At 43.3% G+C, this 27,253-nt stretch overlaps 1 protein-coding gene across 1 annotated transcript in view; it reads right to left on the minus strand.

Moving 5' to 3' along the window:
• The window catches only part of LOC133010459 (contactin-associated protein-like 4), a 56,358-nt gene that overhangs the window by 23,467 nt on the left and 5,638 nt on the right, over positions 1-27,253 (minus strand). The window contains exons 2-9 of the mRNA XM_061078044.1: positions 22,012-22,205; positions 17,528-17,675; positions 16,776-16,979; positions 9,601-9,776; positions 9,309-9,455; positions 6,980-7,247; positions 6,368-6,517; positions 3,159-3,330 (exon numbers count right to left, since the gene is read on the minus strand). Coding sequence (XP_060934027.1) covers positions 3,159-3,330; positions 6,368-6,517; positions 6,980-7,247; positions 9,309-9,455; positions 9,601-9,776; positions 16,776-16,979; positions 17,528-17,675; positions 22,012-22,068 — 1,322 coding nt within the window. The 5' untranslated portion in view covers positions 22,069-22,205. The remainder of the gene's footprint in view (positions 1-3,158; positions 3,331-6,367; positions 6,518-6,979; positions 7,248-9,308; positions 9,456-9,600; positions 9,777-16,775; positions 16,980-17,527; positions 17,676-22,011; positions 22,206-27,253) is intronic.

The raw sequence follows: 27,253 nt of genomic DNA on the forward strand, positions 1-27,253 counted from the left end.
TACTTCTGCCTTTCTTATACTCCTCCATCTTTAGTTCTTCATTCCCACAAAAATTGGATTCAAATGGTTGGATGATTTATATTTTATCGAACTAGATTTCTTCAGCAGGTGAAACACAGTTTACTTTCACAAGTTCTCCCACCAGGCTGCAGAATGAGGGAACAGCTCTTTTTTGATCTACTCCTTTATCTGCATCGTTCGAGCCGACAAGAGGAGCAGCAGACAAGTGTCTGTGCATGCATCCACTTTGCAGGAGTTTTGTTTCCCCCCAAAAAATGCACTTTGTTCTTCCCCTCGCTGAAGTCTGCTAAAGTTTGTGGAAACTTTTCTTGGCAAGACTCGTCTGCAGCCGCAGTAGGAAACTCTTTCCAGGAGCATTGGAGGAGTTCTCTGTTCCAGTTTGCTGCCGGCAGCCGGCTGCCACACGCAGCCTCATCCAGGAGCAGTGGCAGCCAGAATTACAAAAGGAATCACAAACACAAGCCCGGGTCAAACTGAGAGCTGAACTGTGGCTCTTATCACTTCATCTACTATAACTCTTTCCAGCGCCCTAAAAGTTCCCAGTTTCAAAGCACTTTGTCCTCTAAGACCTCCGGAGGGCTCGGAGCCTGACTAATGATTTGCAATGCGATGTGACAGTGTGCTGCAGCACAGCTCAGATCACAGGGAAAAGAGACTGTGCAGTTTATCTAAAAGTTTCCAGTGCTGTGTGACGCTGTTCTATAATGTAACGTGGATCACAGGGCTCCATCCAATCTCCTGGTTTCTATTAGCGCCTCTGGCTAAACCAACCCCGCGCCTCCCGCCTGCTCTCTATTACCGGACAGGTAGAGTGGGATGTCCTGCAGAGAGAGAGCCAGAGAGGAAGGTGGGTTTTCTAACGCTTTCGCCTGCTCTGATCAAAGATAAAACACACACACACAATAGATGTGTCTCAATTCAGGGGCTGCTTCCTTCATGTCTACTGAACCAAAACAGTCCCGTCTTTTTAATGCGTCACCAGCTTGTCCCATCGTTATAGCCGTCGCTTAGCAACAGAGCAGCAGGCGAGAAAGTTCTTAGCTTGATTAAAAATGACGAAAATATGTGATATTTAAAATTTGCACCATTCAGTTGAGTAACGTCAATTAAACAATTAATTCTTCCAGCGTTTTCACCTTGATTAACGCCGACATTACCCCTTAGAAAAACAGTTTTTCACTGAAGCTAAATGAATCATGGGATAGGTTGGACCTGGATCCACCTGACAAGAGCCTCTGTTGCTCTGTGGTGGAAGGACGCATTGGACACCTGGGACACTGTCTGCTGTGTCTTCAAATGGAGCCTCCGAAGGATGGGTCCCCCGACACATTGAGAGCTTGAGAATGAGTGTGTGAAGGTGTGTGTGTGACTATGTGTGTGTGGTAAGATCAGCGTCTGACAGACAGACAGTGACACACAGACAGTCAGACACAACAAGAAGACGAGGACCTCTCTGTGACCCGTGTGTCTTCTTATTTGTGGGCGGGTGCGTGAGCATTGACAGGTTGTTTTTATTAAGTTGTCAGGAGCCTGACAGGAGGAAAGAGGTCAGAATTACGGCCTTTGGACAACTTCATCTATCTCACTTCTACCCACACACACACACACACACACACACACACACACACACACACACACACACACACACACACACACACACACACACTCACACACACACACACACACACACACACACTGTGAGGTGTCGGTGTGAGGCAGGTGGTAAGTTCACAGACTTCGTGGGGCTGAAGGTGTCGGTGTGATTCAGACAAAGCGTTTGAACACTTACACCTTTCACACGTCAGATTTTCAGGCTGTGTCCACCAGTTTTTTGCATATTTCATATAACTGACAGATAATGTGTAAGAGTGATATTTTCGGGTTTAACTCCTGGAAAGAAAGTGCATTTCAAAAAGTGCACGTCTGCAGTGTCACAGTAGCTGGTGGTCGTTTAACTTGTTAAGAATCTACTGTCTATATTTGAGCTTTGACATCATCGAATCCACGTCCTTCTCGCTGCGGATGAATCCACTCATCAAGTGTTCCGTGCTCTTGCAGAATGCAGATGTGGTAATGAGGGATTTTTGGATTATTAGGTGGCGACTGTTCTATTTTCAAATCCTTGATTTCAAAGGCTGGCACTTGTGCCTCAGGGAGAGATTTTTCCAACTTGATCTTTTTTATCCCGTGTCGTAAACACGAGAGATGGCTCAGGACTGAAAACTTACATAACCGTGTGGTGGAGAGCAGATTATTAGAACATTTTAAAGCATCCTTAAGTAAATCGCCTCCGTCAGCAGCTTGTCAGCCTGTATCCTCTGATATCACAGGTTCCCTTTGATCTTAACTGAAGGTCAAAGTCGAGTAATGTCTTCACCTTTCAATCACCTCAGCTATTATGTGGATCTGTTGGTTAATATGTATTTTATTAGCCCCACCCATTGGTTTGTTTGTCAGCAGAATTATCTACTCTAATTATAAACATCTACTCAACGGATTTCCTATGAAACTGGAAGATTCAGACAAGAGCCGAAACTGAGAACTTTTTAAAATCTTGTAATGTCAACGTCAGGGTTGGTTTCTCCTTCCGTGCTCGTTTGTTTATCGTTATGCTGACGTTTATTTTGTTTACCTCCGTCACACTGCATTGAACTTTGGGTAATTCCTTCAGCGTGATCCCAACACGTGTGTCTTTTCAGGGACACAAATTCTTAGTCCAAATCCATTTAAAATGCCATCACACATAATTCAAACCTGGAAAATGGACCAATTCAACATCATTGCAGCACAAAGGGATTTTTACTACTAAAGAGAAACTACAGAGCAATTACCCAAACAGCTCCTCAAAGGGCTTTTGCTGTAAAACAACATATAAAATAAAAAAACTGTATGAAACCAGCAGAAATTGAATTAAAACCCTCATTAGCAGCAGCCTGTGCAGCTCGATCTCCTGTGAGACGCCTCCTGAAGCTGCAGCTTCACTTTAAACACTGACTCGTTACAGAGCAAGAGGAGGAAGAGACGTGTTTTCTGGCTTGTGAGGAAAGTAAAGTGAGCTGCTCTTCTCTCCGTCTCCAGCCTCTGACGTTAAACAGGAAATAAACGGTTAAATTCTGATGGTGTTTTTGCAGACTGACCTGTCGATGATGCCGCACATGTCGATCTGCAAGTGGCTGTAGTTTCCCAGAAGTCTTTGCTGCACTTTGATCAGGTCCACGGTTTGCTCGTCCAGAGTCAGGAGACGCATGCAGCCCTGAAACGTGGTGAAAGGGTTCGTGCACCCCCGACTGTTCGGCTGAGCAGGACAACCTGAGGAGAGACACACGGGACACTCAGATCAGATCAGAGGTTGGACTCAAAGCACTGTTTTCTTTGTACCATTTATCGACAAATATTAATTTTTGATCCCTTAAAGGCCAAAAATTGTAAATGAAAAACAGTGAAATACGGTAAATGTTACAGAAAAGAAACCAAATGATGGAAATATACAAGATATGCCTCTTTGATTCATGCAACCCGGAGATGACACTTTTTATTGGTGGATAAATGTCGGTTAGTGATGTAGATTTATGCAAAGGATCTTCACACAGGGTTCAGTTGAGATTTATTCCCCCCGCAGCTGGGAATATTGTTTTTCATTTTATTTAGTTCAGTTAAACCGAGTTCTGGGTTCTTGTATAATAACTCTTTTGAAGGAGAGTGTGAGAAGTGTGTGAAGAGAAGACGTCTGCTGTGCTAAGGAGGTGATGATGAAGATTAAGATTAATGAGCTGCCGCAGCAATCGAGGGGAACTGGAAATTAAATTAACTTTTCTTTCCAAGATAAAAAACAAGTAAAACACCATTTCCCTCCAGAAGCCCCAGAGGGTCTCGAAGTACTGTAATGTTTTAATGATTGATGGAGGCATAAAATAACATGAATACTCAAATATGGAGACTATTACTCTCCCTTTAAGTCTTAATATAAACAAACACATTCAGAACAGGCAGCTGAAAACAAGTGTTGAACACTACTTTTAGAATGGTTATAATATATTCGAGAGTATCATATTAATATTTATAATGTTTCATATTTCTGTACGTCTAACTTCTCCAGTTCATGGAAGCCAACTTTCAAAGGCACCAAGTGTAAATTTAAAACTCACATTAATTATACGTGTTAGAAGTGAGCGATGTGAAAACCAGTGTGAAATACGTCCTGACGACCAGGCTGTGAACAACGCTCTCACCTCAGACACGAGTTGGAAATTAATGCCGACAAAGACTGTGTCACACCCATTGTGTAGGACAACAGGAAGTGTAACTGACAGCTTCTATTCACAGCGTTCACCAAACAAGCAGCTGTTATCTTGTTTACACTAATCCCATCACTACACACTTTAGACTAGAAAGATAGATCGAGAAGACAGCTCCAAGAAAGTCAAGACAAATGGAGGATGTCTGTTGTATCAAAAAAACAACCTCCTCCATGTTAGTAGATGGGACATGGAACAAACTATAAAGTCATAGTACACATTAAAATCTTTTTCTCAAATATGGTTTCTCTATTACATCACAATGATCTGAGTGATCATTTAATGCTAAACTTGGTTGTAATTAGATATTTGATGCTATAGAAAACATCATGATTGACAGCTGATATCGATTGAGGACCTCCATACCCTAACTGTTCAGTACTAGAGGCCAGCACACATACTTTGGATTAATTTTTACACAACACCCAGAAGTGGAGGTGCTTCATCCATCTTTATCTCCATAACAGGTGCCATACTTTGCATTTTTCCAGCAAACACCAGTAAGCAAACTTGAAGCCTCAAAGTTGCAGTATATACATGTGACCCTGGGGGGTGGAATAAGGTTGTTTTTTCTAAAATGATATGTACCCCACAGGTCCTGTTGACCTGGGGCGCCCGAAGTCACTTGAAAAGCTCCCGGCTGTAGTCAGATTCCTTCTCTGTCATCTGAAAGCTGCATCTAGCCGCAACGTGGTTCCACTCCAGAAGAGGAACTGGTCTTTCCTCAGCAGATTTCAACGAACAGATTAAATGCAGTTGGGGGGTCTCATTATTCCACTGTAACTGCACAATCTACTAGTTAATCTCCTTTTCTCTCCAGAAGTTTATTATATATTATTTTATTTGCGATAAGCCTCGACACAGACTCCCGATTTTCCATATTTCTAATTCGGGTGCCTGGTAAAGGCAGACCTGAGGTGGCTGTCATTTAAAAACCATGTCTTATCCATCAGTGACTCATGGAGCTCGGGCTTGATCCTGGTCGGAGGCGTTCTGCGTCCAAATACAGCAGCAGCTCCAGCTCCGGGCTATGCGCTGCTCTAATTACAGTCCGCCCATCTCCCGCTCAGTTCACCACCTCTCAGCAGAGGAGGGGAAACCATGACTCACCAATATTGTCACTTTGAATTTTAGGAGCTGAAAGGAAGATTTACAGGGAGTTATTTTCATGCACAGACGGATGGAGATGGAGGAACTTTGGAAAAAATTGTAAACACTTCATCGTGTGGCATCCAATTTGTCTCCGTAACGCTTTGAAGTCTTTGTTAAACTGATAAAACTCTAAGCTCCACAGTGAAGCATTAATGAGCCGAGTGTTAGGATTTGTTAAATGGTTCATGGTGATGTTCTTGTCAAAAAGTACATGTCCCCCTGTGTGCACTCATAAGCCGACATCACTGTAGAGCCCGACAAAGAAGGAAAGGACACTGATGAGAGAAAACGTTACGAATGTCTCTGCTGCAAAATGCTGCTGGTCCTCACTAAACAGCTGCAACCCATGGGGGGGGGGGGGCGGTGTAGCCAATATTTCAAGCAAGATAATCATATTTATCAAATTTCAACTATGGTGGAACTTTTTAAGGGGAGACTTTAAGAGTTGGTAAAAAACTACTGGCATCTACATAATGTTCCGACCGTCAATGAAGGAGAAGAAATCGAAAGTTGATTGGAGCGAGAGAAACGCAAAAGGAGCAGAGAGGAAGGAAGAGGAGAAAGATCAGTCGAAGGGAGGAAACATTAAAGAAAAAGAGGAGGCGGAGATTGACTCGAGAAGAGATGGGAAAGGAGACGGTGGGGGGGAGCGGCTTTACGACTTCATCCCTCTCTGCGGGACACTAAACATCCAACGGAGATCTGGAGATGATGATTATTACAACGATGAATTTCAACAAGTCCTAAATGTCCATGTGAGCAATTTCCCCATCAACAGAGCAAAATATTCAAGTACATTTAAAATGAGACGGCTTTAAGTTAATAAACACTTGTCTCGGATACCAAAAAGAAAACATTTTGAGACAGCACAGACATTGGAAGTAATAACATTGCTTTACCACCGAAGAAGAGTTGAGTAGCCGTGGAGAGAGGAAGTGGGACGCTGGTGTGAGCCGTGGCTCCTTCGTCTTTGTCCACCGTGATGCTCAGACAATCTTCTCTGGAGATCATCTCCACCGAGTGCCACTGACCATCATTCAGACCTGAACCTGAACACACACATACACACAGTGTTTTAATTACTGAGTAATGGTAGGTAGAGATAAAGCAACAGATGAAGTGGTTTCTTTCCATTGAGACTCGAGTTGTTAAAGTGAACCATGTGAAGAGTCCTGGAAGAAAAGTGAACTCCGGGAGGAATCCTACTCATGTCAGTGGGTTTCTACAACATCCATAAATATTTTACTGTCCGTGCCAGTAGGTTCAGACAACAAGTTCACAGACAGTTCTCTACTGCAGGGGTCTCATCCCTCACAATGAACCATCTGGAGATACCTTTCTAAGATAAATTTCCAACCCTGGTAAAAAAGGGATTTTACATTTGCGTCAAACTTTCACATTTTAAAAGAAACTTAGTTAAATTTAGTTACGGTTTTTGAAGCATATTATTAAATCTCTGTCACTGACCTGAAGAACACGGTCAACAGGTGCAGAGTCACAGTGGGACCTACCTGCACTGAGCTCCAGTGTGGCCCTGCCCGCTTTACTGATCTGTAGGCGGAGTCTGGTCTCGCTCAGGTACAACCACACTGTGCTCTCCAGCTGCGGGAGGTCAAAGGTCAGGAGCAGCCCCGCCTTGTTCCACGTCCTGAACTGCAGCGCCACGGCGACCACACCCGACGACCACGGCGTCAGGCCGGGCAACTGCAGGAAGCTTCGGGAGTCGGTGAACGTCACGGCGACCGAAACTGGCTCGGCACAAGAAAAGGTCACATTGCCCTGAGAAAAAGAAGGAGGATGAGAAAGAGGGAAAGAGAGAGAGAGAGGGAGGGAGGGAGCAGAATGAGTGTAAAAGAGATAATAAAACATGAATATTCATCAGTTGCAGAGGCTGACTCGGTGTAACTCGATGTCACAGAGTTCTCCTCAGCAGCCCCCGGAGAAAGGACACCTGTATTAACATATTGATATTTGCTGAGCGGCGAAAATAAGCTGGAAAACTTCAAGCATTTGGGTCAAAAGGTGACATTTGCAAACACACTCAATATTTCTGTATTTCCTAATCTTAAAAAATGATTTAATGGTGGAATAATCGTTTTAAGTTTTCAGAAGGTTTAGCTTGACTCAATTTTCAAAAGCACATTATAAGAACTTAATAAACTTTGCATCAGTTGCAAAATAAAGACATTTGCAATATTGTAGCAAAGGAAAACACACACACACAGTGTCAAAAGCAAACATTAACTTTGACACAGTTCGATTCCCAGTCCAGCTGAGGTCGTTCTGTGTAAAGTGAAATAATAACCATCAAACCAAATATTGTATAGAATCACTGAATGAAAACAAAGAAAATAAAACCCACATTTGTCGCCATAAATATCATCGAAACGCATTTAAATGCTGAATCATGCATAAAATATTAAATTTTCCATTAAGAAGAAAGGGATCTGCGACATTTTGCTCGAGAATATCTCTGAGAGGTTATCGTTCATATCGCTGTTAGATTTTAAATTTTTGTAGGAATTCGCATGAAAAGATATCATACGGACCGATAAATGAGTGAACGTTGGAAAGAGAGAGTGACTGGTTGTCTCTGTATGTTGGTCCTGCTATGGACTGGTGAGCTGAGTCGTTCCCCCCCCCCCAGGGATCAGCAGTGTAGATAACGGATGGATGGATAATTTGGGAACTGGCTGTCTCTGATTTGGATTTGTTTTGTTTTGCCGGTTGATGAATGAAGCTGCAGCACAGTCTGATGCTGTGCTCTGTAAAATACCTCCCTTGTTATTTCTCTCCTTGACAAACCAGATGAAAGCTGTCCCTTCCCTTTTTCCTACATTGATTTGTTTTTAATATATATTTCCACATTTTCTCCCTGCAAATAAATTACTTTTCCTAAACTGTCAGCTCCTCTTGTCTCCGAGTCTTTGAGCTGGGCTGTGACAACCAAAACTTTTCTTTGGAGATTAATTTACAACAGAAAGTGCGGATTTCTTTATCAGCCCCCCCCCCCCCATCCTCTTCTCCTTCTTTACTTAGTTTTCATTTTTCATTTTTTACGTCCTCTCTTCACTGAATCGTTTTTTTTTTCTCCTCTCCTCTTGTTTTTTTTGCTTTGGGCTTTGCGATGCCAAAATGCGAATGTAATGACATTGGTGATGATAATGAAGGAGATTATGGATATGCTAATGACAACGATGATGATGACGGGAGTAAAAATAAAGTTGATGATGATGCACATGATAAAAATAATGATGATGATCATCACAATGACCACTAACGTAATAATGACATTGATACAGAAAAGGAGGAACGAGTGGGAGGGAAAACACAAAAAGTCTGAAGACAGCAAACGTGATCAACTTGTTCTACACTTTGTCGCCATGGCAGCAATTTCCCATACCATATGTATATATAAATGTGTGCGTGCTTGTGTGTACAGGGAAAATAATAATAATCCAAAGATATACGAGGATATATTTACATTGCTTAACTTGGATCTAATTGGTTAAAGTACATTTGTTTCTTTTTGAGAGTAAGAAAATGTGTGGTTTCTGTTCTTCAGTGTCAATCAGGGTCAGTGGCTGGATAGAATAGTTTAATAACGATGTTTTTAATTACTCTTCGATTTTTGGCAGATTATTAAACTGTGAACATGTGAAAAATGTGAAATCATTTCTTTCTATATTTATTAATGTTAAGAGTCACAAGCCGTAAACCTTGTGAATCACTTATCTTCAGGAAAACTCTTTTACTCCTGGAACCCAGGGGCCACCTTAAATATAACCTCCTCTATCTCTATCATACTGGCGTCCCCCAGATGCTGAAACAATAACTTACCAGTGCGGTGACCTGCTGGTTGCTCTGTTTCGTCAGGTCTATGAGGTTGAGCTCATTGTACAGCAGGTTTTCCAGGCAGCCATGGAAGTTCCTGTTGGACAGGATGGGTTTCTGCAGCCCGTGGCTCTGCACAGCTCCGACACTGAGCTGCACACACAGGGAAACATCACATGTGAGGTGTGTCGCCCAATGAAAGCTCCACAGGTTGGTGTAGAAAACATTTTGTGGCTACTTTTTCAGGAGTAAATGTTCCATTTCAAATAGATCAGTTATGTGTGATTGTGTTATTCACCTGGCGAATCTCCCAGTGGCTGAGCTCAGCTGGAACGTGAACCTGCCGCGTGCTTCTATCCACAGTGAGGTTGACGTGAGTGCTGAGCCGCTCCAGCTTCACACGGTGCCAGTGCTGGTCGTCCAGGAGACTTCCCAGAGAAACAAGGAGCTGACCCCCGGAGGAGGAACTCACATCTGCAGGGGAGGGGAGGAGAAGAAGAGAAATAAATCATCATCAGGGTGCAGCAGCTGAGCAAAGTCTCCATCTTAAATTGAAATACTCTTATGTGCTGCATCTGTATGACCTCAAAAGCACTTTGAGGTCACATGTCCTCCAAAACATGCTTTACGACATCATTCTAAAATATGTTTTGCTTCTGTCAGAGATTCATGTTTGATTTATCAGATCAAAAACGAGTAACGGAAATGACGCAGGTTCGGAGGAATATTTTCATCTTTGCTCCAAACGAGGAGAAGGTCACTGAGGTCAACCGCCCTCATTAGAGTCTGTATCGTCTGTACGCCGGAGGGAGGAGGACGGAGCAGGAGATAAGTGATGATGCTGCAAAATCATTGCCGGACTTAATTAACAACAGGATGGATGGATAGATATATAGATTATTATTAAGTACCTGCAGAAAACCCACATACCACAGGAAAAGTCCACACAGAAAGGCAGGATTCGAACCAGGAACCCTCTTACTGTGAAACCAACGGCCACCACGTCCTAATTGTTGTATTATATCTCTTTTATCAAATCTATACAAAAGCAATAGCTGTTTACGTTTGGAGCAAGTGGAGCCAGGGAGAGAATGTAGGAAATCAATGCTGAAATCAAAGTCGGAGGAACAAACAATTACAGAAACACTGAACTCTCATTCATGAAAACATCCGCCCTCTTCCTCCCTCTTCCTCCCTCTTCCTCTCTCTCATCCCTCATCTCATTGACTACTAAACCTGCGAGGAGGAAACAAGCATCCCGTCGTTTTTATTGTCCGGCTGGAAGGAACGCCGCTGTGTGAGCCAGCATTAAGGTCTTGATTTAGCTGTCCACTGTGAGTTGACTCACACTGAACGTCTTTGTCTTTACAGTGAGGAGTCGAACAGAGATTTCCACTTTCCAGGAGTCGACCCTCACTGACAGCTTCATCATATTCTGCCTGCGATTAGGACTCGAGGCTCGAGCTCTGGATCTGTTTGTGGAGGACGACAGTGACAGGTGTTGTCAGGAGACAGACTGTGATAATTGTTTCAGGATGTCAGCTTCACGTGCTGTAAAAAATAATGTCCTTCCCCGAACCCATTCACAGCTTCAGTCACAGCAGGGAGTTGAGATTATTAACATGAAACAAACTGTAGAAAAAAAAGACACAGCAGAGAGAGGAGGAAATCAGTTTCCTGTCTCTCTCTCTCTGTCCCTTTAATTGGTTTCATTAAAAAAATAAAAAACACATTGACAAGTCATGTATAAAAATAAAAAGTTTTAAACACTTTTAAAGCAGGGATATACAGCAGAGAACGAAACTTGATAACGACAGGGAGACGAGGAGCCTGCAGCCCTGAAACTACAACCAACAATCTGCATATGAACAAACCTATAGATAATAAATAAAGATGGACGTCTCCACTTCCTCCCACTCTCCAGAAATACAGCCAAAACACAGTCTCAGCTGTTAATCCTGATATTTCACTTCAATTTTACAGCTTCAACTAACTAATTTCAAGCAAAATTATTAGGAAAAACTTCTAAAATTAACTTGTACTCGGACTTTTAAGTTTGTCCCAACCACTAATATGGAGGAGACACTCAAAAAGGTTTAGTGGCAGCATCGTGCATTAAACTCTTTCAGGTTGGGGTTTTTAAATTCTGGCGGAAGCGTCTGACATATAACACAGTGGAAGCAATGTTTACATGGGTCGTAACCACATAGTAACTCATACAAACATAAACATCATAATCCGATTAGTGTCTCATTCAGAATAAGGTGACGAGTCAGATCATTGACGTCCATGTAAACAGTCATTTTTCTCTCTTTCTTTTTTCCAAGGATGATAAACCAGCCACTCCTTTACTTTTGCCTTCTTGACTCAGCGACTGTGAAACTCCTTTTATACTGTGATACAAATTATTCAGCAGGGCAGAGACCCTCCCCCCCCCCCTTGCTCTCTGTGTTCCCGGCTCCTCTGGAAACCGCCCGGCTGCCGACTGAAGACTCTTCTGAGGCCGTTTACAGCAGCAGCTCCCGGAGCCTCACTGTTCATCATCACACACTGAGTGGGACGCAGTGAGCGAATGCAACAGTAATCACCGCACTTCACGGCCTGGTGTGTTTCTGAGCCAACTGGCAGAGTTTGTCCGGAGAGAGTCGTTCTCTCTTTTCCAGAGCGCTGGATGAGGTTGTGTTGTTGCTCTGAGCGATTAGCGACAAACCTTTGTGATCACGCTGATGTTTTGTTTGCTGTAAAATAGAGCTTTGAAAAACACAACCAGCCACCGGCGAGCCGACCAATAGCACGTCCTCATTACTGAGAATACAGAGAAAAGACAGGCTTTCGCTCGCCATGCAGCTTACCCAGCATGCCTCTTTGATGCCGTCCTAATTTAGTCTGAAACTCTTAACGCCATGCGTCCAGAGCAGCAGAGCAGCAGCAGAGCAGCAGCAGCAGAGCGGCACCAGCCCTCTGTGTATTTACTGCTGCGTGTTGTTTCCTTGGAACTGAATTACGAAGCAGTGGACTTCATTACAGAAAACTGACGTTTTGATAAATGTAATATTGTTTTCAACAGTGGACATACATCTTAATGAAGCAGCCAATTTACTTCAGCTTGGGCACAGACGGAGAGAGAGGGTCCGACTGTCTCACTGTCTCTCTTTCATTCAGACATTCATTATTATGCTAATGAGCGTTACTCGCCGACATGAAACACATTTGCTGTGTGTGAAATCTTTATGTTTAGGTTATTCACGTCCCTGATGCTCAGTGTTTCCCTTCATTATCCATGTTGAGGTCTGCACCTGCTTGTTTTCCTCTGAAGGGAACATGGCTCACTGCGACAGGATCAGGCTGAGAGATAATTATGAAGCGTCTCAGAGCATCGCTCACACCGTGCGGAGGAGATAATACATCTACATCTAGAGCTTATTATCTCTCCTCTCCTCTTCCTCTCCTCTTCTCTTCCTCTTCCTCTTCCTCTTCCTCTTGTTTCCTGTCCTCTTCTCTCCTCCTTCTTCCCCTCTCGTTTCCTGTCCTCTTCTCTCCTCTCCTATCTGTCCTATCGTGTCCTCTCCTCTCTCCTCTTGTGTCCTCTCCTCTAGTGGCCTTTCTTCTCTTCTCCTCTTGTGTCCTCCCCTCTCTTCCTGTCCTCTTCTCTCCTCTCCTCTAGTTATCTGTCCTATCGTTTCCTCTCCTCTCTCCTCTTGTGTCCTCTCCTCTAGTGGCCTTTCTTCTCTTCTCCTCTTGTGTCCTCTCCTCTGACTGTCCTCTCTTCTTCTCTCGTGTCCTCTCCTCTCTTCTCGTTATCTGTCCTATCCTTTCTTTTCCTCTCTTCTCTTCTCTTCTCTTCTCGTGTCCTCTCCTCTCCTCTGTGGAGGAGCATGCTGTGGCTCAGGCTCGATGCTCCGAGCTATTGATCTAAATTACCCTGTCTACAGACTGCAAGCTCCTGGGAGAGTAAAGAGGCTGTGTGGAGAAACATGGAGAGAGAGAGTAGAGAGAAAGATAAAGAGCGTGCAATTGAAAAAGGCAAATAATCGCCTCTGAAAAAACAGAGAAGTATAGCAGGGCCAGAATTGGGACGACGTGTGGGAGAGGCCGTGATAAATAACAATGGAAAGAGGAGAAAATAGAAAAGGCAGGAATGGAAAGATAGAGGGCAGCCGGAGGAAGGGAGCCACAGAGAGAGAGAGAGAGGTGCAGTGACAGCAGTGTGATGGAGGCCGTATTTCTGGATCATCACCGCTCAGCCTCGGCTCTGCTCCATTAGACCTGTTTACTTTTGCGACCCAGAGTTTTCGGAGCTCTTTGTTGACTATAGGCTCGGGTCTGGAGGGGGGGGGGGGGCGTGACAGGCGTCACTCAGGGAGCTGGTGTCAGACTGACGGCTCCGGCAGATGACGCCGCTCTGTGGCTGACAGACACCAGACCAAACCACCGGGGAATTCATATTCTTCCACCGTTTCCCAAACTTTGGGGAGTATAAGGGACAATATTCAGTTTTTATTTGCAGAGAGGGAGTGACAGAGGGAGGTCACGGCAACTGTGAAGGATGGAAGACAGCAGACAGCAGAGAGAGAGAGAGAGAGAGAGAGAGAGAGAGAGAGAGAGAGAGAGAGAGAGATAGGGAGAGAGAGCGACAGAGAGAGCGACAGAGAGAGAGAGTGTGTAAGAATTTGCTTAACTTCTAAATTAAAATAGTTTAGGTTCTTTTTAATGTCTGCTTTAATACCACAGTATTAAGGCCTTATTAAAAAATGAATAATTCAGAGAGGGCATAATATTACAATATTACGTAATATTACAATTTTACAATAATAATATAAGTATGATAAGTATCGTAATATTAAAAGGAAGGAGAAAATATGCTGCAGCATTAAAATGAAAAATACTAGCATACATTTACATTATGTTGTATAATGTTTTTTACAGTAAGTGTGCATGAATTGAGGTGCCCATGTAGAAGTGAGCGGTTCGGACTTTTTAATAAAAGCCTTACTCAGACCTTCATCTCCACATCAGTGAGATATGTGAATATACAGCCGCGATATTACAACTGTCCAGAAAATATAATGCTCTCGTTCCTCAAACCACCAAAAACAAAATGCCAACATGTCGGCGTGTGGCAGATTTCGGTTCCCTGCCACTGCACACAATTATAACTCGGGTCATTCCCGTAATGATGGTCGCACACTCTCACCTTTCCACATTTCCACATAATGAAATGTGCCAAGAACGGAGTGAGCATTCTCACAGAGGTCCAGCACTAATGTGGGCAATTGTGTGTCTGTGTGCACCTGTGTGTTCACAAGGCCATGACTGTAATATGTGCTGAGAGAAAGATGCATCTGCCACAGTCGATGTTTGTGTAGTTGTGCGACTCTAATACAAATGGCGATGATTTGAAACCCCTCTGATGTCAGAAACTTCCACCCATAGGAAATGTACTAAGAGCTTTTTCCACTATCTGCCTTATTCACAGTCTGTGTCCTGGAGTCTTCGAGGAGCTGGGGATCGAACCATCAACCCTCTTGTTAATGGACATCCCGTTCTACCCCCAGTGCCACATAAGTCTAACAAAGCAAAGTAGTGAAAAAGGGATATTCTGAATGAACTGAATGAGGCCTAGTTTTAGCAGGAATTGTTGATTCACCCCAAATATTCCAACTTAAAAAGCGGAGTGAACTTTAAGGATTAATTATCCACAGTCCGTCCACATTTGAAATATAACTTCATTAAGAGAAGAAAACCTGTTTTTGCCTGAAAAATATTTTGGATGTTCCCAGAGTGTAATGATTTTAACATTATAGAAAAAGCTTTCAGCCCTTAATGAAGGAATGGTAACTGAGCAGAGTACTGGAGCAGCCAGATGGCACCGCCGATGAGAGGTTTGCCATATGGCGATACTACGACGGCCTGGCAGCCCAACAACACCTCAGGTTTAACCTCTCAGACACACACACACACACACACACACACACACACACACACACACACACACACACACACACACACACACACACACACACACACACACACACACACACACACGCAGGCCATTGATCATGTTGTGCTGTGCTGGACCCACGTTTTCCCTCAGAGTTCATCGTCAACACATGTTGCTCACATCCATCATAGATTAAGAGAGAGAGAACATGAGAGAGGGAGTCAAGCTGCGAGAGAACCAGAGCGAGAAAGAAAGAGAGAGATCCGGCTGATTGAAGGAAAGTGGGGGAAAGGGAGTCTCGGAAAGGAAATGAAAGGAGAAAACTTCTTTCCCCCAACAAATGATGCCGTCGTCCTTCACCATCACTCAACATGTAGAGGCCCGTGTCTCCAGGGCTGCAATGGTGAAATGTGACTTTTCTCCAAGTTTCTTCAAAGTCTGAGTTATTTCATCTGAAAAACTGTTTGAGACTTTCGCACAAACAAGAAAACCCTGAAATGAGCTCATCAAGAAGCTAAGTTCTCCTAAGTTATTGTCAAAATCTCTTGTGACAAACATGTCTAAGTAAAGCAGCAGATGGACGAAACCGGCTTGAAGATCCACCTGTTTCATTGTGGAGACAAAGATGGAGTGAATATTAAACTCCCTGTGTGGAGTGGTGGAGGCTCTGGAGCCTGGATGAGTGCATAATTACACTGCACGCTTGAGTTCAGGCCTTTAGCTGACATTTACTCACAGTAATGAACAGTAAATGCCCAATGAAGGCACAGACGGAGCCACAGAGCAGAGTCATCAGGAAGAAACTCTCAAATATATGGAATGATTTAAAAAAGACTTAAAACTAAGTTCCAGTCACTGTGCACTGGGGATCAGGGAGTAGACTGCCAATGTATTTTGTCCAAATTGAAGGAGATGTATTCCCCTCCTATTCAGGTTGATAACTTTAAGTCTGGATTGTTAATTGAAAATGTTTACGAGCTCTAATGTTCAGAAACACACAACTTTCCCCTGTAGCTCCTCTTTTCAGCCTCTATCTGAAACACTAGGTTTCAACTAAGGATACAGATTTGAAGGGAATCCTCGCAAGGCGCTCTGAAGTTAACAGGCTCACAAGATGTGCTTTGACCCAGTGACCGTTGACCAGCAAAGAAAACAGTAAATCTATAAATCCAACTGAACCTTTTGAACCAGATTTGTAGAAACTCCCTCCAGACAGTCTTGAGACATGTTGTTCTCAGGACAGACGGATGGACAACACAAACACATAACGACTCTGCCCACTGGCTGTAGCCAACATGGACGTGTAAAAAAAAAACATCATATGTCTCCTTTAAACATAAATGAAAAAGAAAACCAAACATTCTTCTTCACAATCACACACATCCACAACAGGAGGCTTCATAATAAAACCACAGAGCCGCCCCACTGGAGCAGCTGGTGTTGAGGGTCTTGCTCAAGGGCCAAGTTCTGCTGTAACACGTGAATTCAGCAGGTTTTTACCAGAGCAGCGTAGTGAAGGATTCATGTCGTACCTTGCTGGTGATAAAGCAGCAGTCGTCCTTTCTCCAACACCAGAGTGAGGCTGTGGTCTCTCTGTCCCTCGGCGTGGAGCAGCGTCCCGGAGTTCCTCATGGTTTTAAACTTCAGAGAGATCGTCTCGGTCGCCGAGCGGCTCAGCCGAGGACTCAGCCTGAAGACCAGGCTGCTGCTGCCGTCCAGGTTCACCACGTCAGAAGCTACAGGACGACACGGAGCAGCAGGAGGAAGATCGTTATTAGACGTTTACTAATCTCACTGGATGTGTTGCTGGTAGTTTAGCTCTTTGACATTTAGCTTCAGGGGTCTTAGCAGCCGGTTTTCACCTTGTTCCATAGCAAGTAGCAGGAAGATCATATATAATATAGTATAGTATAGTAGCTTTATTTGTCAATTTCTTTAAATGTACAGACATACAAAGAAATCGATATATCGTTTCCCACTCTCCCACGGTGAAACATAAAGTGCAGGGGGCACAACGGATAAGACAACAAGACATTCCTAATTCTAAGTAAACAGATTCAAGTACAGTACGTATAGCAGCATAGGTTTTATGTAAAGTAAAGTGTAGACGTACTAAAGTGATAAAAGTGATAAAAGTGCAAAAGACAAAGATATTCAACTTTATCTGGCAGGGTCACATCTGTATAACATCAACAGGTCTGTGATTTAAAGTGAATAAAGATATTTGAACGTATATTTGACACTGACAAAGGAATCCTGGACTAAGACAGAAACTGGAACTTACTGTATCGACATCCATATGTTTCCAGTCTGAGTCCAATCCTCCCAGTGGGGTTCCAGTCCAGTGGGACCAGGCGCAGGTATCGAGCCACGACGGGCTGATCCAGTTTGTACTGAACCACAGTGTCTGCATTGCTGTTCCCTGGGAACGCCTGGAACCACAGAACTATGAGTTGATTTAAAGAACTTTTACATCCAAACATTTTCCCCTGTTGCTGCTGCAGAGATCAGCTCGTTTTGTTCCTATCTAATTATTACACATGATTCACCCATCGACTTCTTTTTGTTTGTTCTTCCTTTTCTTCTGAGGTTCCACGAGGCTAAAAGCTACGATCGTTTCTTTTTTTTGCAACACAAACAGTAAATTAGGGGGATAAAGAAATCCATTAGGAATAAGAGCTCATGTTGAAATTTACTGCGTGCGTGTGGAGAAAAACTTGTGTGATCCTGAGAGTCTTTTAGCATTTTCAGACATTGAGCTCCCCGAGGCCATTGATCCTGACTGCATATAATGTCTAACCCTCTCTCCCTCTCTCTCTCTCTCTCTCCCTCTCTCTCCCTCTCTCTCCCTCTCTCTCCCTCTCTCTCCCTCCCTCTCCTGCTCTCCCTCTCCTCGATGATCAATAGCTCTGCGACCTCTTCTGTCTCCGTACACAGCCTCTTTTAAAAGACTAATGGCTCCTATTTTCCCAATCAGCTGCTCGTGGGAATCCAGTGGGATTTTGTTCAGTTGATGGAAAATGTTCCCACAAGGAGCAACACTTTAATTCTGCAAGGAGAATATAAAAACTATCTGCGTTAGCTTTTTATATGTGCTTATGAGAGTCTCAGATGTATAAGAGTCTCAGACATTACCTTGTGCTTGGTTTAGGTATTACTGACTTTCTGGGGACCTACGTCTGTTTACTCATTATCGGGACAAATCTTCCTTAAAATGCAGCTCAGCATATGGTGCATCATTATGTTTGAAGGCAAAGACATTTTAAGGTTGAGGTATGATTACGTTAGGGTTAGTTTTAGGTCAAGATCATGGTCAGAGTTAAGGTTACTGTCCTATGATGAATTGACATCTGGGGCTAAGGGACAATACTTTAAGGTGCAGACAGCGGATATCCAGGAAAAGAGTCTGTCCTCCATTCTTCGTATTTCTTTTCTCAGCACAAAACACAAACAGTGATACTTGTTGTCTTGTTTTAGGGCCAAATTACATTTTGGCTTATCTCTATTACAACCACTATCTGGATATGATTGCAGGCAAATTAAAATGCTGTTATCCTCCTCCGGAGCTGTTTTTGCACGTGGATCTCAGAGGACATCGATGTTATTTTCTATTGTTCATTTATTTTTTAAGAAGTGGTTGCCATTTACTTCAATTATATTGAATTTGGCTCCGTCGCTGTTTACCCCTGAAACTCCAAAAGTTTTTTGTGGACTCAAACACAAAAATCCGCCATCTGCATAATGGTGAGTAGATAATGATTGCATTTTAATTTTTGGGTAAACAACCCCTTTAAGGGTTAGAGCTAGACAAGTGGTAGTTATGGTTAAGATTAAAATAAGTCTCTGAGAAGTGAATGAAAGTCATGGAGAAGTTGTGATGTGTACTGACGTGGCTGTGCAGCTGAACTTGTCTCTCCTGCTGCTGCATGATGGTGATCTGAGCTGTGTCTTCAGAGCTGTGTCTTCAGAGCTGTGTCTTCAGAGCTGTGTCTTCAGAGCTGTGTCTTCAGAGCTGTGTCTTCTGAGCTGTGTCTTCAGAGCTGTGTCTTCAGAGCTGTGTCTTCAGAGCTGTGTCTTCAGAGCTGTGTCTTCAGAGCTGTGTCTTCAGACCTGTGTCTTCAGACCTGTGTCTTCAGACCTGTGTCTTCAGAGCTGAGCCGACCGGGCAGCCGAGCGTTAAGCTCAACAAATGGCTGCTTCCTGTCGAGGAGGCTGAGGACAGCGGCATCTCATTTACTCGCCTGAGCATCTTTTGAAATATGAGTAGCCTCCAACAAGCTTCTATTTTTTTTTTCTCCCCTCATCTCATTATTGAACAGCATTATCCTTGACGTTTTGGCGATATCGTTCACCTGACATTCACGCCAATAAAGCACAGGGAATCGAACGGAGCTAAACTGAGGACCAGGGCACGAGCGGAAGTAAAAGGACCTTAATTTCCACAATTTCCAAAGTAGTGAGTCTTAAAAACATGTTTACAATCTGCCTTGGGGTAATTTAATAATTGGACATAGAGCTAATAAAGTTCTGTTGTTTCTTAACAACTAAATTAATTTGCTAAGTAAATGCAGTAAAGTAAAAAGTACAAAGTTTTGAAGTAGAAGTCATGGAAGTACTCAAGAAAAGTTCAGTAATGAAGTAAATGTAGTTGGTTATATTCATGATACAAGTAACCCATCTTGTTTCTCCTTTAAAACTGGTTATATTTAAAAATGTATTGTGTTTCATAAACGAATTCAGTATTTTGTACGTAAAGGGTATTTTAATTAACTATGAGCTATAGTTCTCTAATAAATACATAAAACATATATTTGTCTTTGGACCGTTATGGAGTAGAAACATAAAGTAGCGGCCACTATAATTACACATACAACACATTCAAATCTCCCTGTATAGTAAATTACTTTCCTCCACTTGACAGCAGAAGCAGAAAGCCGGAGCCTGTGAGCTCAGGAGTCAGTGACAGGCTGCGAGTGCGATACAGCTATTTCTGTAAATCTCCTCCCTAACAGACACACTAAGCCGGCCTGACTAATAGACCCAGCTTCAAAAACACTCTGAGCTGATCTGGGTTTATCACCTTTCATGCTGAGTGTAAAATCAACAAGTTTCGATGGGGGGGGGGGCTGCTCTCTTCCTATTTTTCTGTGATGACTCGCAGGCTCGGCTCGGCGGCGTTCGCACCCTTCACCGAGAGAAAACCGTCTCCTGTCAAATCCGAATCACAAGCTGCTCTCCGGGCTGATCCTGTAACAAGAGGAGTGCAGCGTCTTCCATGACGGAGGGAGGAGACGCTCCACTGCTGCTGAATCATGGCTAATGGTGTTCAATCTGCGGAGGCCTGCGTGGCGTCCTGTGTGCCTGACACGCAGTCGCTTGCTCGCTGGTGATAAGTCATTCTCCCTCTTCACGGTGGAAATTAGACTTGCAATGGTTTTTAAAGAAATGATGTAAAATGCTGGAAAATAATGAGAGAAAAACGCAGGGGAACATATTCAGTTGTGTAGGAACCACCGAGCCGAGAGTTTCTCCCCAGTTCCTGTTCTGAGGCCTGAATACATCAGCTGCTCGACAGAATATGTAAATCACCTGATGCACGTCTCACAGATTCCTCCCTCACATTTACATTTTAGGCACTGAGCTGACACTTATGGAGACCGGCTCACGGTGAACGAGCGACTTGCTCGGAGACGTCTGATGGACACCTTCGCCGCGGCAGGAATCTGAGCTGTGACTCTCTCTGTGCAGCAGGCAGTGTGAGCAGCACCAGCACCAGCCTCCTGTCAGCCGAGGTTAAACAGTTTGACAGCAGCTCCATGCAGTCGACACCGCTCGGCCCAGGTTCCTTTCATTGTTCCATCCATTTTTAATAAAGAGTGAAGGGCTCCTGCTGAGCGGGTTTGCTGCTGCAGGCAGAACCGTCCCCGCAGATAATGTAAATTCTATCTATGACAGTGAGGCCAAATGTATTTTAACTTCAATGAACCTCAGCGTTGAGCTGCACTCCACCCGGAGATTTAAGCCATTCAGAGCTTTTAGTATGCACGGTGTTGTTTGACACTGATGTTCAGGGTTGTGTCTTCATCCAGATAGCAGCAGACAGGGTGTATTACTGGAGGTTTTCAACTAAACAAGGGCCTTTAACCACAGGGGGTCAGATGAAAGAGGTTCGACTCCACGGAGAAACAACAAAAAGACGAACCTGGATTGATCTGTCCAAAAATCCAAGAGGATTCTCCCTACCCTGTCTAGTGCCCCTGAGCAAGGCACCTTACTCCCCTAACATCTGCTCCCCGGGCGCCGTACATGGCTGCCCACTGCTCTGTGTGTACTGCACCAGATGGGTTAAAAGCAGAGGTTAAATTTCCCTCCTTGCATGATTGTGCATGATTGTGCATGTGTTTGGGACAAATAAATGTATCTTAATCTTATCTTAAAGAACCACACCTCAAATAAGAATAGATTTGTTTCAGCTCATTTATCAAAAGAAAGCATGACCTCGATGTCATTTCACAACAAATCCAAACAGCTCGGTGCAACTTGAATTTGTACGATCTTTATTTTAGTTTCAATATAGTTTTTAATTGTGTCCAAATTTTACTCAAAAGGACCATTTTGAAAACTCTCGGTCACAAATACCTGAACGCATCAGTGACAAACCTTCGCCTTCCAATCTTTGCGAGAGAGGAGGCGAATAAAACGCCGAAAGTTGTTCATCAAACCATCATCAGTGCATTTAGTATTGGTTGGTCGCTGCAGGACAGTTACCCCTAAGCTGTCCTCCTGTCGGTGTTGTCTCCAGTTGTGTCCCGTGTCGCTGAACATCAGCAGGTAGGCTGTCAGCCAATCAGAGCTGCCGTAGCGTCCCTGCGTGGCGACAGCAGTGATTTGGGTCCGCCTCTCCAAGTCCACCTCCAGCCACTGGTACCTGTCGGAGGCGAGAGGAGACCAACCTCCGGCTCCTGCAGGGAGGACAGACACACAAAAGAACTGCATGTATATCTATAATGCAATAATGTGTGTGTCTGAGAGTGTGCAGGTGGTTGTGTGTGTGACGGAGAGGGGGGGGCAGAGGTGAGAGAAGAGCGAGCGAGGATCAAGAGAAAAATCACAGGAGTGAAATGTGATTCATTTCATTTCAATCTTCCTGAAATGAGGCTGTGAATCTGAAGTCTGGACGAGTCGCTCCGTGCCGGCCAATAAAAACTGTTCTCGATACACAAACTGCTTGTTCATATGTTTGAGTGCTGAACCCTGATTGATCGGTGCTGAGGAGTTTGCACAGGAATACAAACAGCGAGTCGGCAGGTATTAGAAGTCAGCACATTCAGAGAGAACAGCTTCAAGTCGTAATGCTATGAAATACAATTTATTTCTGGATTTGATTTAAGTCCATTTTTATGTCCCCGGATTTAAAACCCTGCAAAATGTCAAGCACTTCCCCGGGTTTCAAGATGATGCATAATAATAATCCTCATTATCAGAGATGATAGGTGAGTTATATTTGAGTTGAAACACTTCAGGGAGACAGTTTTAACTGTGGAGCAGCAGGGTGGTATTTCATTTGTGTTTAGTTAAATGATGTGTTCGTACATTTTCTAAAGCGACCACGAAGACGATGAGGGTGAGGGGAGTGAAATTGAATTAACATCCAACTCATTCAACAACATGATATGAGCCTGATCAGATATAAGAGTGTTTTCAGTAGTTATTTGCAGAAAGGACACATGTCCCATGTTCTCTGACCCCAATCTGTCCCAGCTGTGGTCGACAGCTGTGGGGGGGGGCATCCAGGGGTGCGAGGGACGAACCAACACCGAGTTCACACTGTTGACTAAAAATAGTCACATCAGCACGGTGGGTGGGGAAAAAGGGAAAATATGTCAAGGTGGAAATAATACATAAAAAAACACATTTGTAACATTTAATTAAAAATGTATGAACATTTATTTATTCAGTATGATTTACAAACCGTATGAACGACCTGGAGGCCGAGCAGTGAAGTGGATTATATTACAACTACTCACTCTACTAAGTTTTTAAATTCTGGCTGTGAAGCAGGACGATCCGTCAACATTTATCCTGAGGCAAGTTCAACACTTCAGCTCCATTATCAGACAAAATACACAGCTTCTTATTTAAAAGAAAAAAAAACACACGATCAAGGACAGAATCCCTCATATGTATTGGCAATTTGTCACTGGTGGTATCACGTCAATAAATAACAGTAGATGTAATATTTTTACAATTCCAATTATGGCCTGTTGTGTTTTTAGGCAAATAGCTGCTGCATGGATGTGTTTTTGACATGGAGAGAATTGTTTACTGTGGTTTTACATCCCCGGGAACCAAAGAGCTGAGTTTTCTTTAGAGAATATGTTTATGCAAATGTGCAGAATGTGAAGAGAAAAAGTGGGGAAATGTGCAGATGAGATAAGAACCAGAATCCAAGCTGCAAAAACTCTTTTAAAATCAGACTTTTACTTACTTCACTCAGATCTTACCTGATCTGTTAAGTGTCTTTGCCTCTTTATTTTAAACTTGGCTTTAGTTCTAACTCTTCTTGTGACACATGTTGAATTAACGGGTTTTTGTGTCTGTAAACATTTGGCTTTACTGTAATTTGTATGTATTATTTATGATGTATTGTAACGTATCCTTGGGTTTTAAGAAAGGTGCCGTTAAATATATATTGGTTATTATTTAAGTCAAAAATAAACTATGGATAATTTATCCCTAGATATTTGTATATCTGATCTAAAAATTAAAATATGCACCATGATGTCAAGTTTCATAATTTTGGGGTAAATTTGGCAAAGTAATATTCTCAAAAGCTGAAGTAAACTAAAGTAAATCAAAAACGGACAGCTAAGGGAAAAGCCTCACAACGAACAGAACAACTTGATTCAAACAAAGAAAAGTCTCTGCTTGATACAACCCGACAGAGAAGTTCTGTTCTGAACAGGAAATAAGTCAAAAAAGATGAACACTACTTTCAACACTATACTTAGGACAGGGTTATATTTACTGAACCTGATGGAGAAGACGAGTCGGGCGCAGAAGTGAAGATCAAGAAAAGATGTTTGTGTCATTCAACAGGAGGAGAGAGAACAGAGAGAAGGAGGAACTGACACACAATAACATCTGCAAAGACACAAAGAAAACTACAGATGTGTGTGTGTGTGTGTGTGTGTGTGTGTGCATGTGTGCGAGAGAGAGAGAGAGAGAGAGAGAGCAGGGAGAGGTATGACAGAACCTGATTATCAAGAAACATTGGGGGTGATGGAAAAGGCTGCGACGAGATAATGACACTTTTGAATACTGAGAAGTGTGTGTGCTTGCGTTTGTGTGTGTTTGTGTGTGTGTGTGTGTGTTTGTGCGTGTGTGTGTGTGCGTGTACTCGTGTTTAAGAGAAAGTGCTGAGTCAGGCCAAAGCAAATCCATGGTGCCTGAACAGCAGATGGGATTTCTACCCAACAGAGAACTCTCGCCCGCGCGCACACACACACACACACACACACACACACACACACACACACACACACACACCAGCCTAAGCACTTGTGGTTGCGTTGCCAAGGTGATGTCATCCTGACATTCGGCCGATACAAATCAATGTTACAACCCACGGAGCCAAATTAGCCAAGTTCCCTCATCACGACTACTTTAAAGTAGTTATATATTGTTGTAGTAAGATAAGCTACAGTGTTTCTCCCTGTCTACACAGTTTCACATCGACTTGACAATACATCTTGCAGCAGAAATCACGTGTCCTTGCTTACAGCACATCGACACCAGAGGCCGAATCTTATCTCCAAAAGATCTTGAATATCATCGTCTTCTGTGTGGCGCCTCGATTCCACGTCTATTATTTTCTGGTCATTTTCCTTCTGTTCTCTCACGTCGACTCACTCCGACACTTTATCATGGGGCTGAAGGAAAAGTATCAGCACGTGTCCCAGGTACAGGGACTTGATCCCAACTATCTTCATTATGCTGTAACAAGTGAATTTCCCCGTTGTGTGGATAAATAAAGAAATCTAATCTAATATTGACGAATTTAAAAATGGAGCTTATTCTCTAATCCTAGATTCACCACCATCTACTTAAAGTTTTGTGTGGTTAACAACCTATGTAAATATTCCAAATCCAGCATGATTTGATATTTGCCATCCACCCATTAACATGATATCTATGTTTAAAAAATAGATGCTGTATCCCTCGGGTGGAATTAACTGGATCTTCTTCCCCTCCTGCTCCGGTTTGCTCTTCCTCCTCCAGCTGTTGCAGCGTTGCACCTCCCGCTCATTAGGGCGGCGGCTAAAGGCCAGCGCAGGTTGGGCGAGTAACAGACACGAACACCGACAGGCACAGCCGGAGCGAGCGGAGACACTGACCTTTACTCATTACGGCAGGACTGTGGAGGAGAGAGAGTGGGAAACGCAAAGAGAGAGAGAGTGAGTGACGGAGAGAGTTTGATAAGCTGACACCTCCTGGGCGGCGGAGGAGGAATTAGGAAGAGAGGGAGGAGGAGAGGAACGGAGAGAGAGAGAGAGGTTGATTGTTCGTGGAGAAGCAGAGAAGGAACCTGAGAAGATGACAGTTTAAAATATCTCACCGAAGCTCTTCCTGCCCAATCAGGAGGGTAATTGAGTCTGGAAACTTTCAAATCCAGACCTTACCACAATGTCTCAACTGATTCAGAATCACTCCTTCGATTCCACACCAAATTTAAACGGCTTTGTTAAAGAAAATTAATATAGAAAATCAGAAACCGCCCATTGAGTTGGATCAGCACCAAGACAGAAGGTGTTCCTCCCCGACCGAGATCCACATCCTTCCACCTAGTTTCCAGGTAGAAGTACTTTTTGTGTAATCTTGCTCACAACATACAAACTCAAAAAAACAAGAAAGGGGTGAAGACATAACCTCTTTGGCAGAGGTGATAAATAAATAAATGATTTCCGGAATAATTGGCCTTATTTCAACAAGTCTCAGTCAGGGCTAGATTCAGACTTTTTCTTTTTTTGTGTGGGGGGGGGGGGGGGCAGGGGTGAGAGAACAGAAGCTCAGATCAGATCCCGGTTCACGCACATCAGGAGCCTTGTGTTCTAACAGCATTTCAAATAGAAATAAGAACCTGCTGGAACCAACTGGGACACATCTTCCCATGCCTGTGAGATCAGTTCAAAGGAGAGAAGCTCTTTTGGAGTTTTTTCACACACTAACCCATGTTAGAGAAATGAACAAAAAGAACTAAAAGAAGGAGGAATCTTGCAGCCTTCATCTTTGAAAGCAGTTCCTCTTTCCAGAGGAACGAAGAACTTCTCCACCAAGACGTCACCCACTGGTTTGTGAGCTGCCATTCTGAAGCTTGGAGTTTGACTTTTTGTTGAGCGCCATCAGGTTTTTTATAGACCAGAAGAGATTGAGGACACTGCACGCCCACCTACACCTGCAGCTTGCAGCCATTGGACGGCAATCGCTGTAAATCACATGCTTAATCATCTATTTGAATCTAAATGGGGCCATCTATTGCAAAATTTACATCGTTAAGTTTTGATAAAGGCTTGAAACTAGAGATTGAAACCAGAAACTCCTTCTGAAAATCATCACTGACGTTAAATCTAGTGACAAGTTTTCTCAAAGCCTTCGATAGAAACCCACAGCAGTGGGCTGGGTTTGGAACAAAGGACATTCCTGATTGGTTGAGTACACCTGATTTTTATATCAGCTAATTATCTTTCGCAGTAGCTCCTAAAAACTGTGTCCTTTCTATAAGTTGAGCATTTCAGGTGTTTTGAATCCTCTTTTTGTTACTGGTGCTGCTGGGACGAAATGTTCCAGGTACATTTGGTGGAAATGTGTCTTCCACCACCACTCAACTGACATGATAAAGTATTTTTGATCCATCTATCCCGTCCTGGTTTAGTTTGCCTGGTTGAAACCTGAAGGGAAAGATAAAACTGAAGGAGTTGAAAAAGAGTGCAAGTTGAAGTGCCAAATAAAT

The sequence above is a fragment of the Limanda limanda genome, chromosome 9, assembly GCF_963576545.1.
Source record: "Limanda limanda chromosome 9, fLimLim1.1, whole genome shotgun sequence".
Lineage (NCBI taxonomy): Eukaryota > Metazoa > Chordata > Actinopteri > Pleuronectiformes > Pleuronectidae > Limanda > Limanda limanda.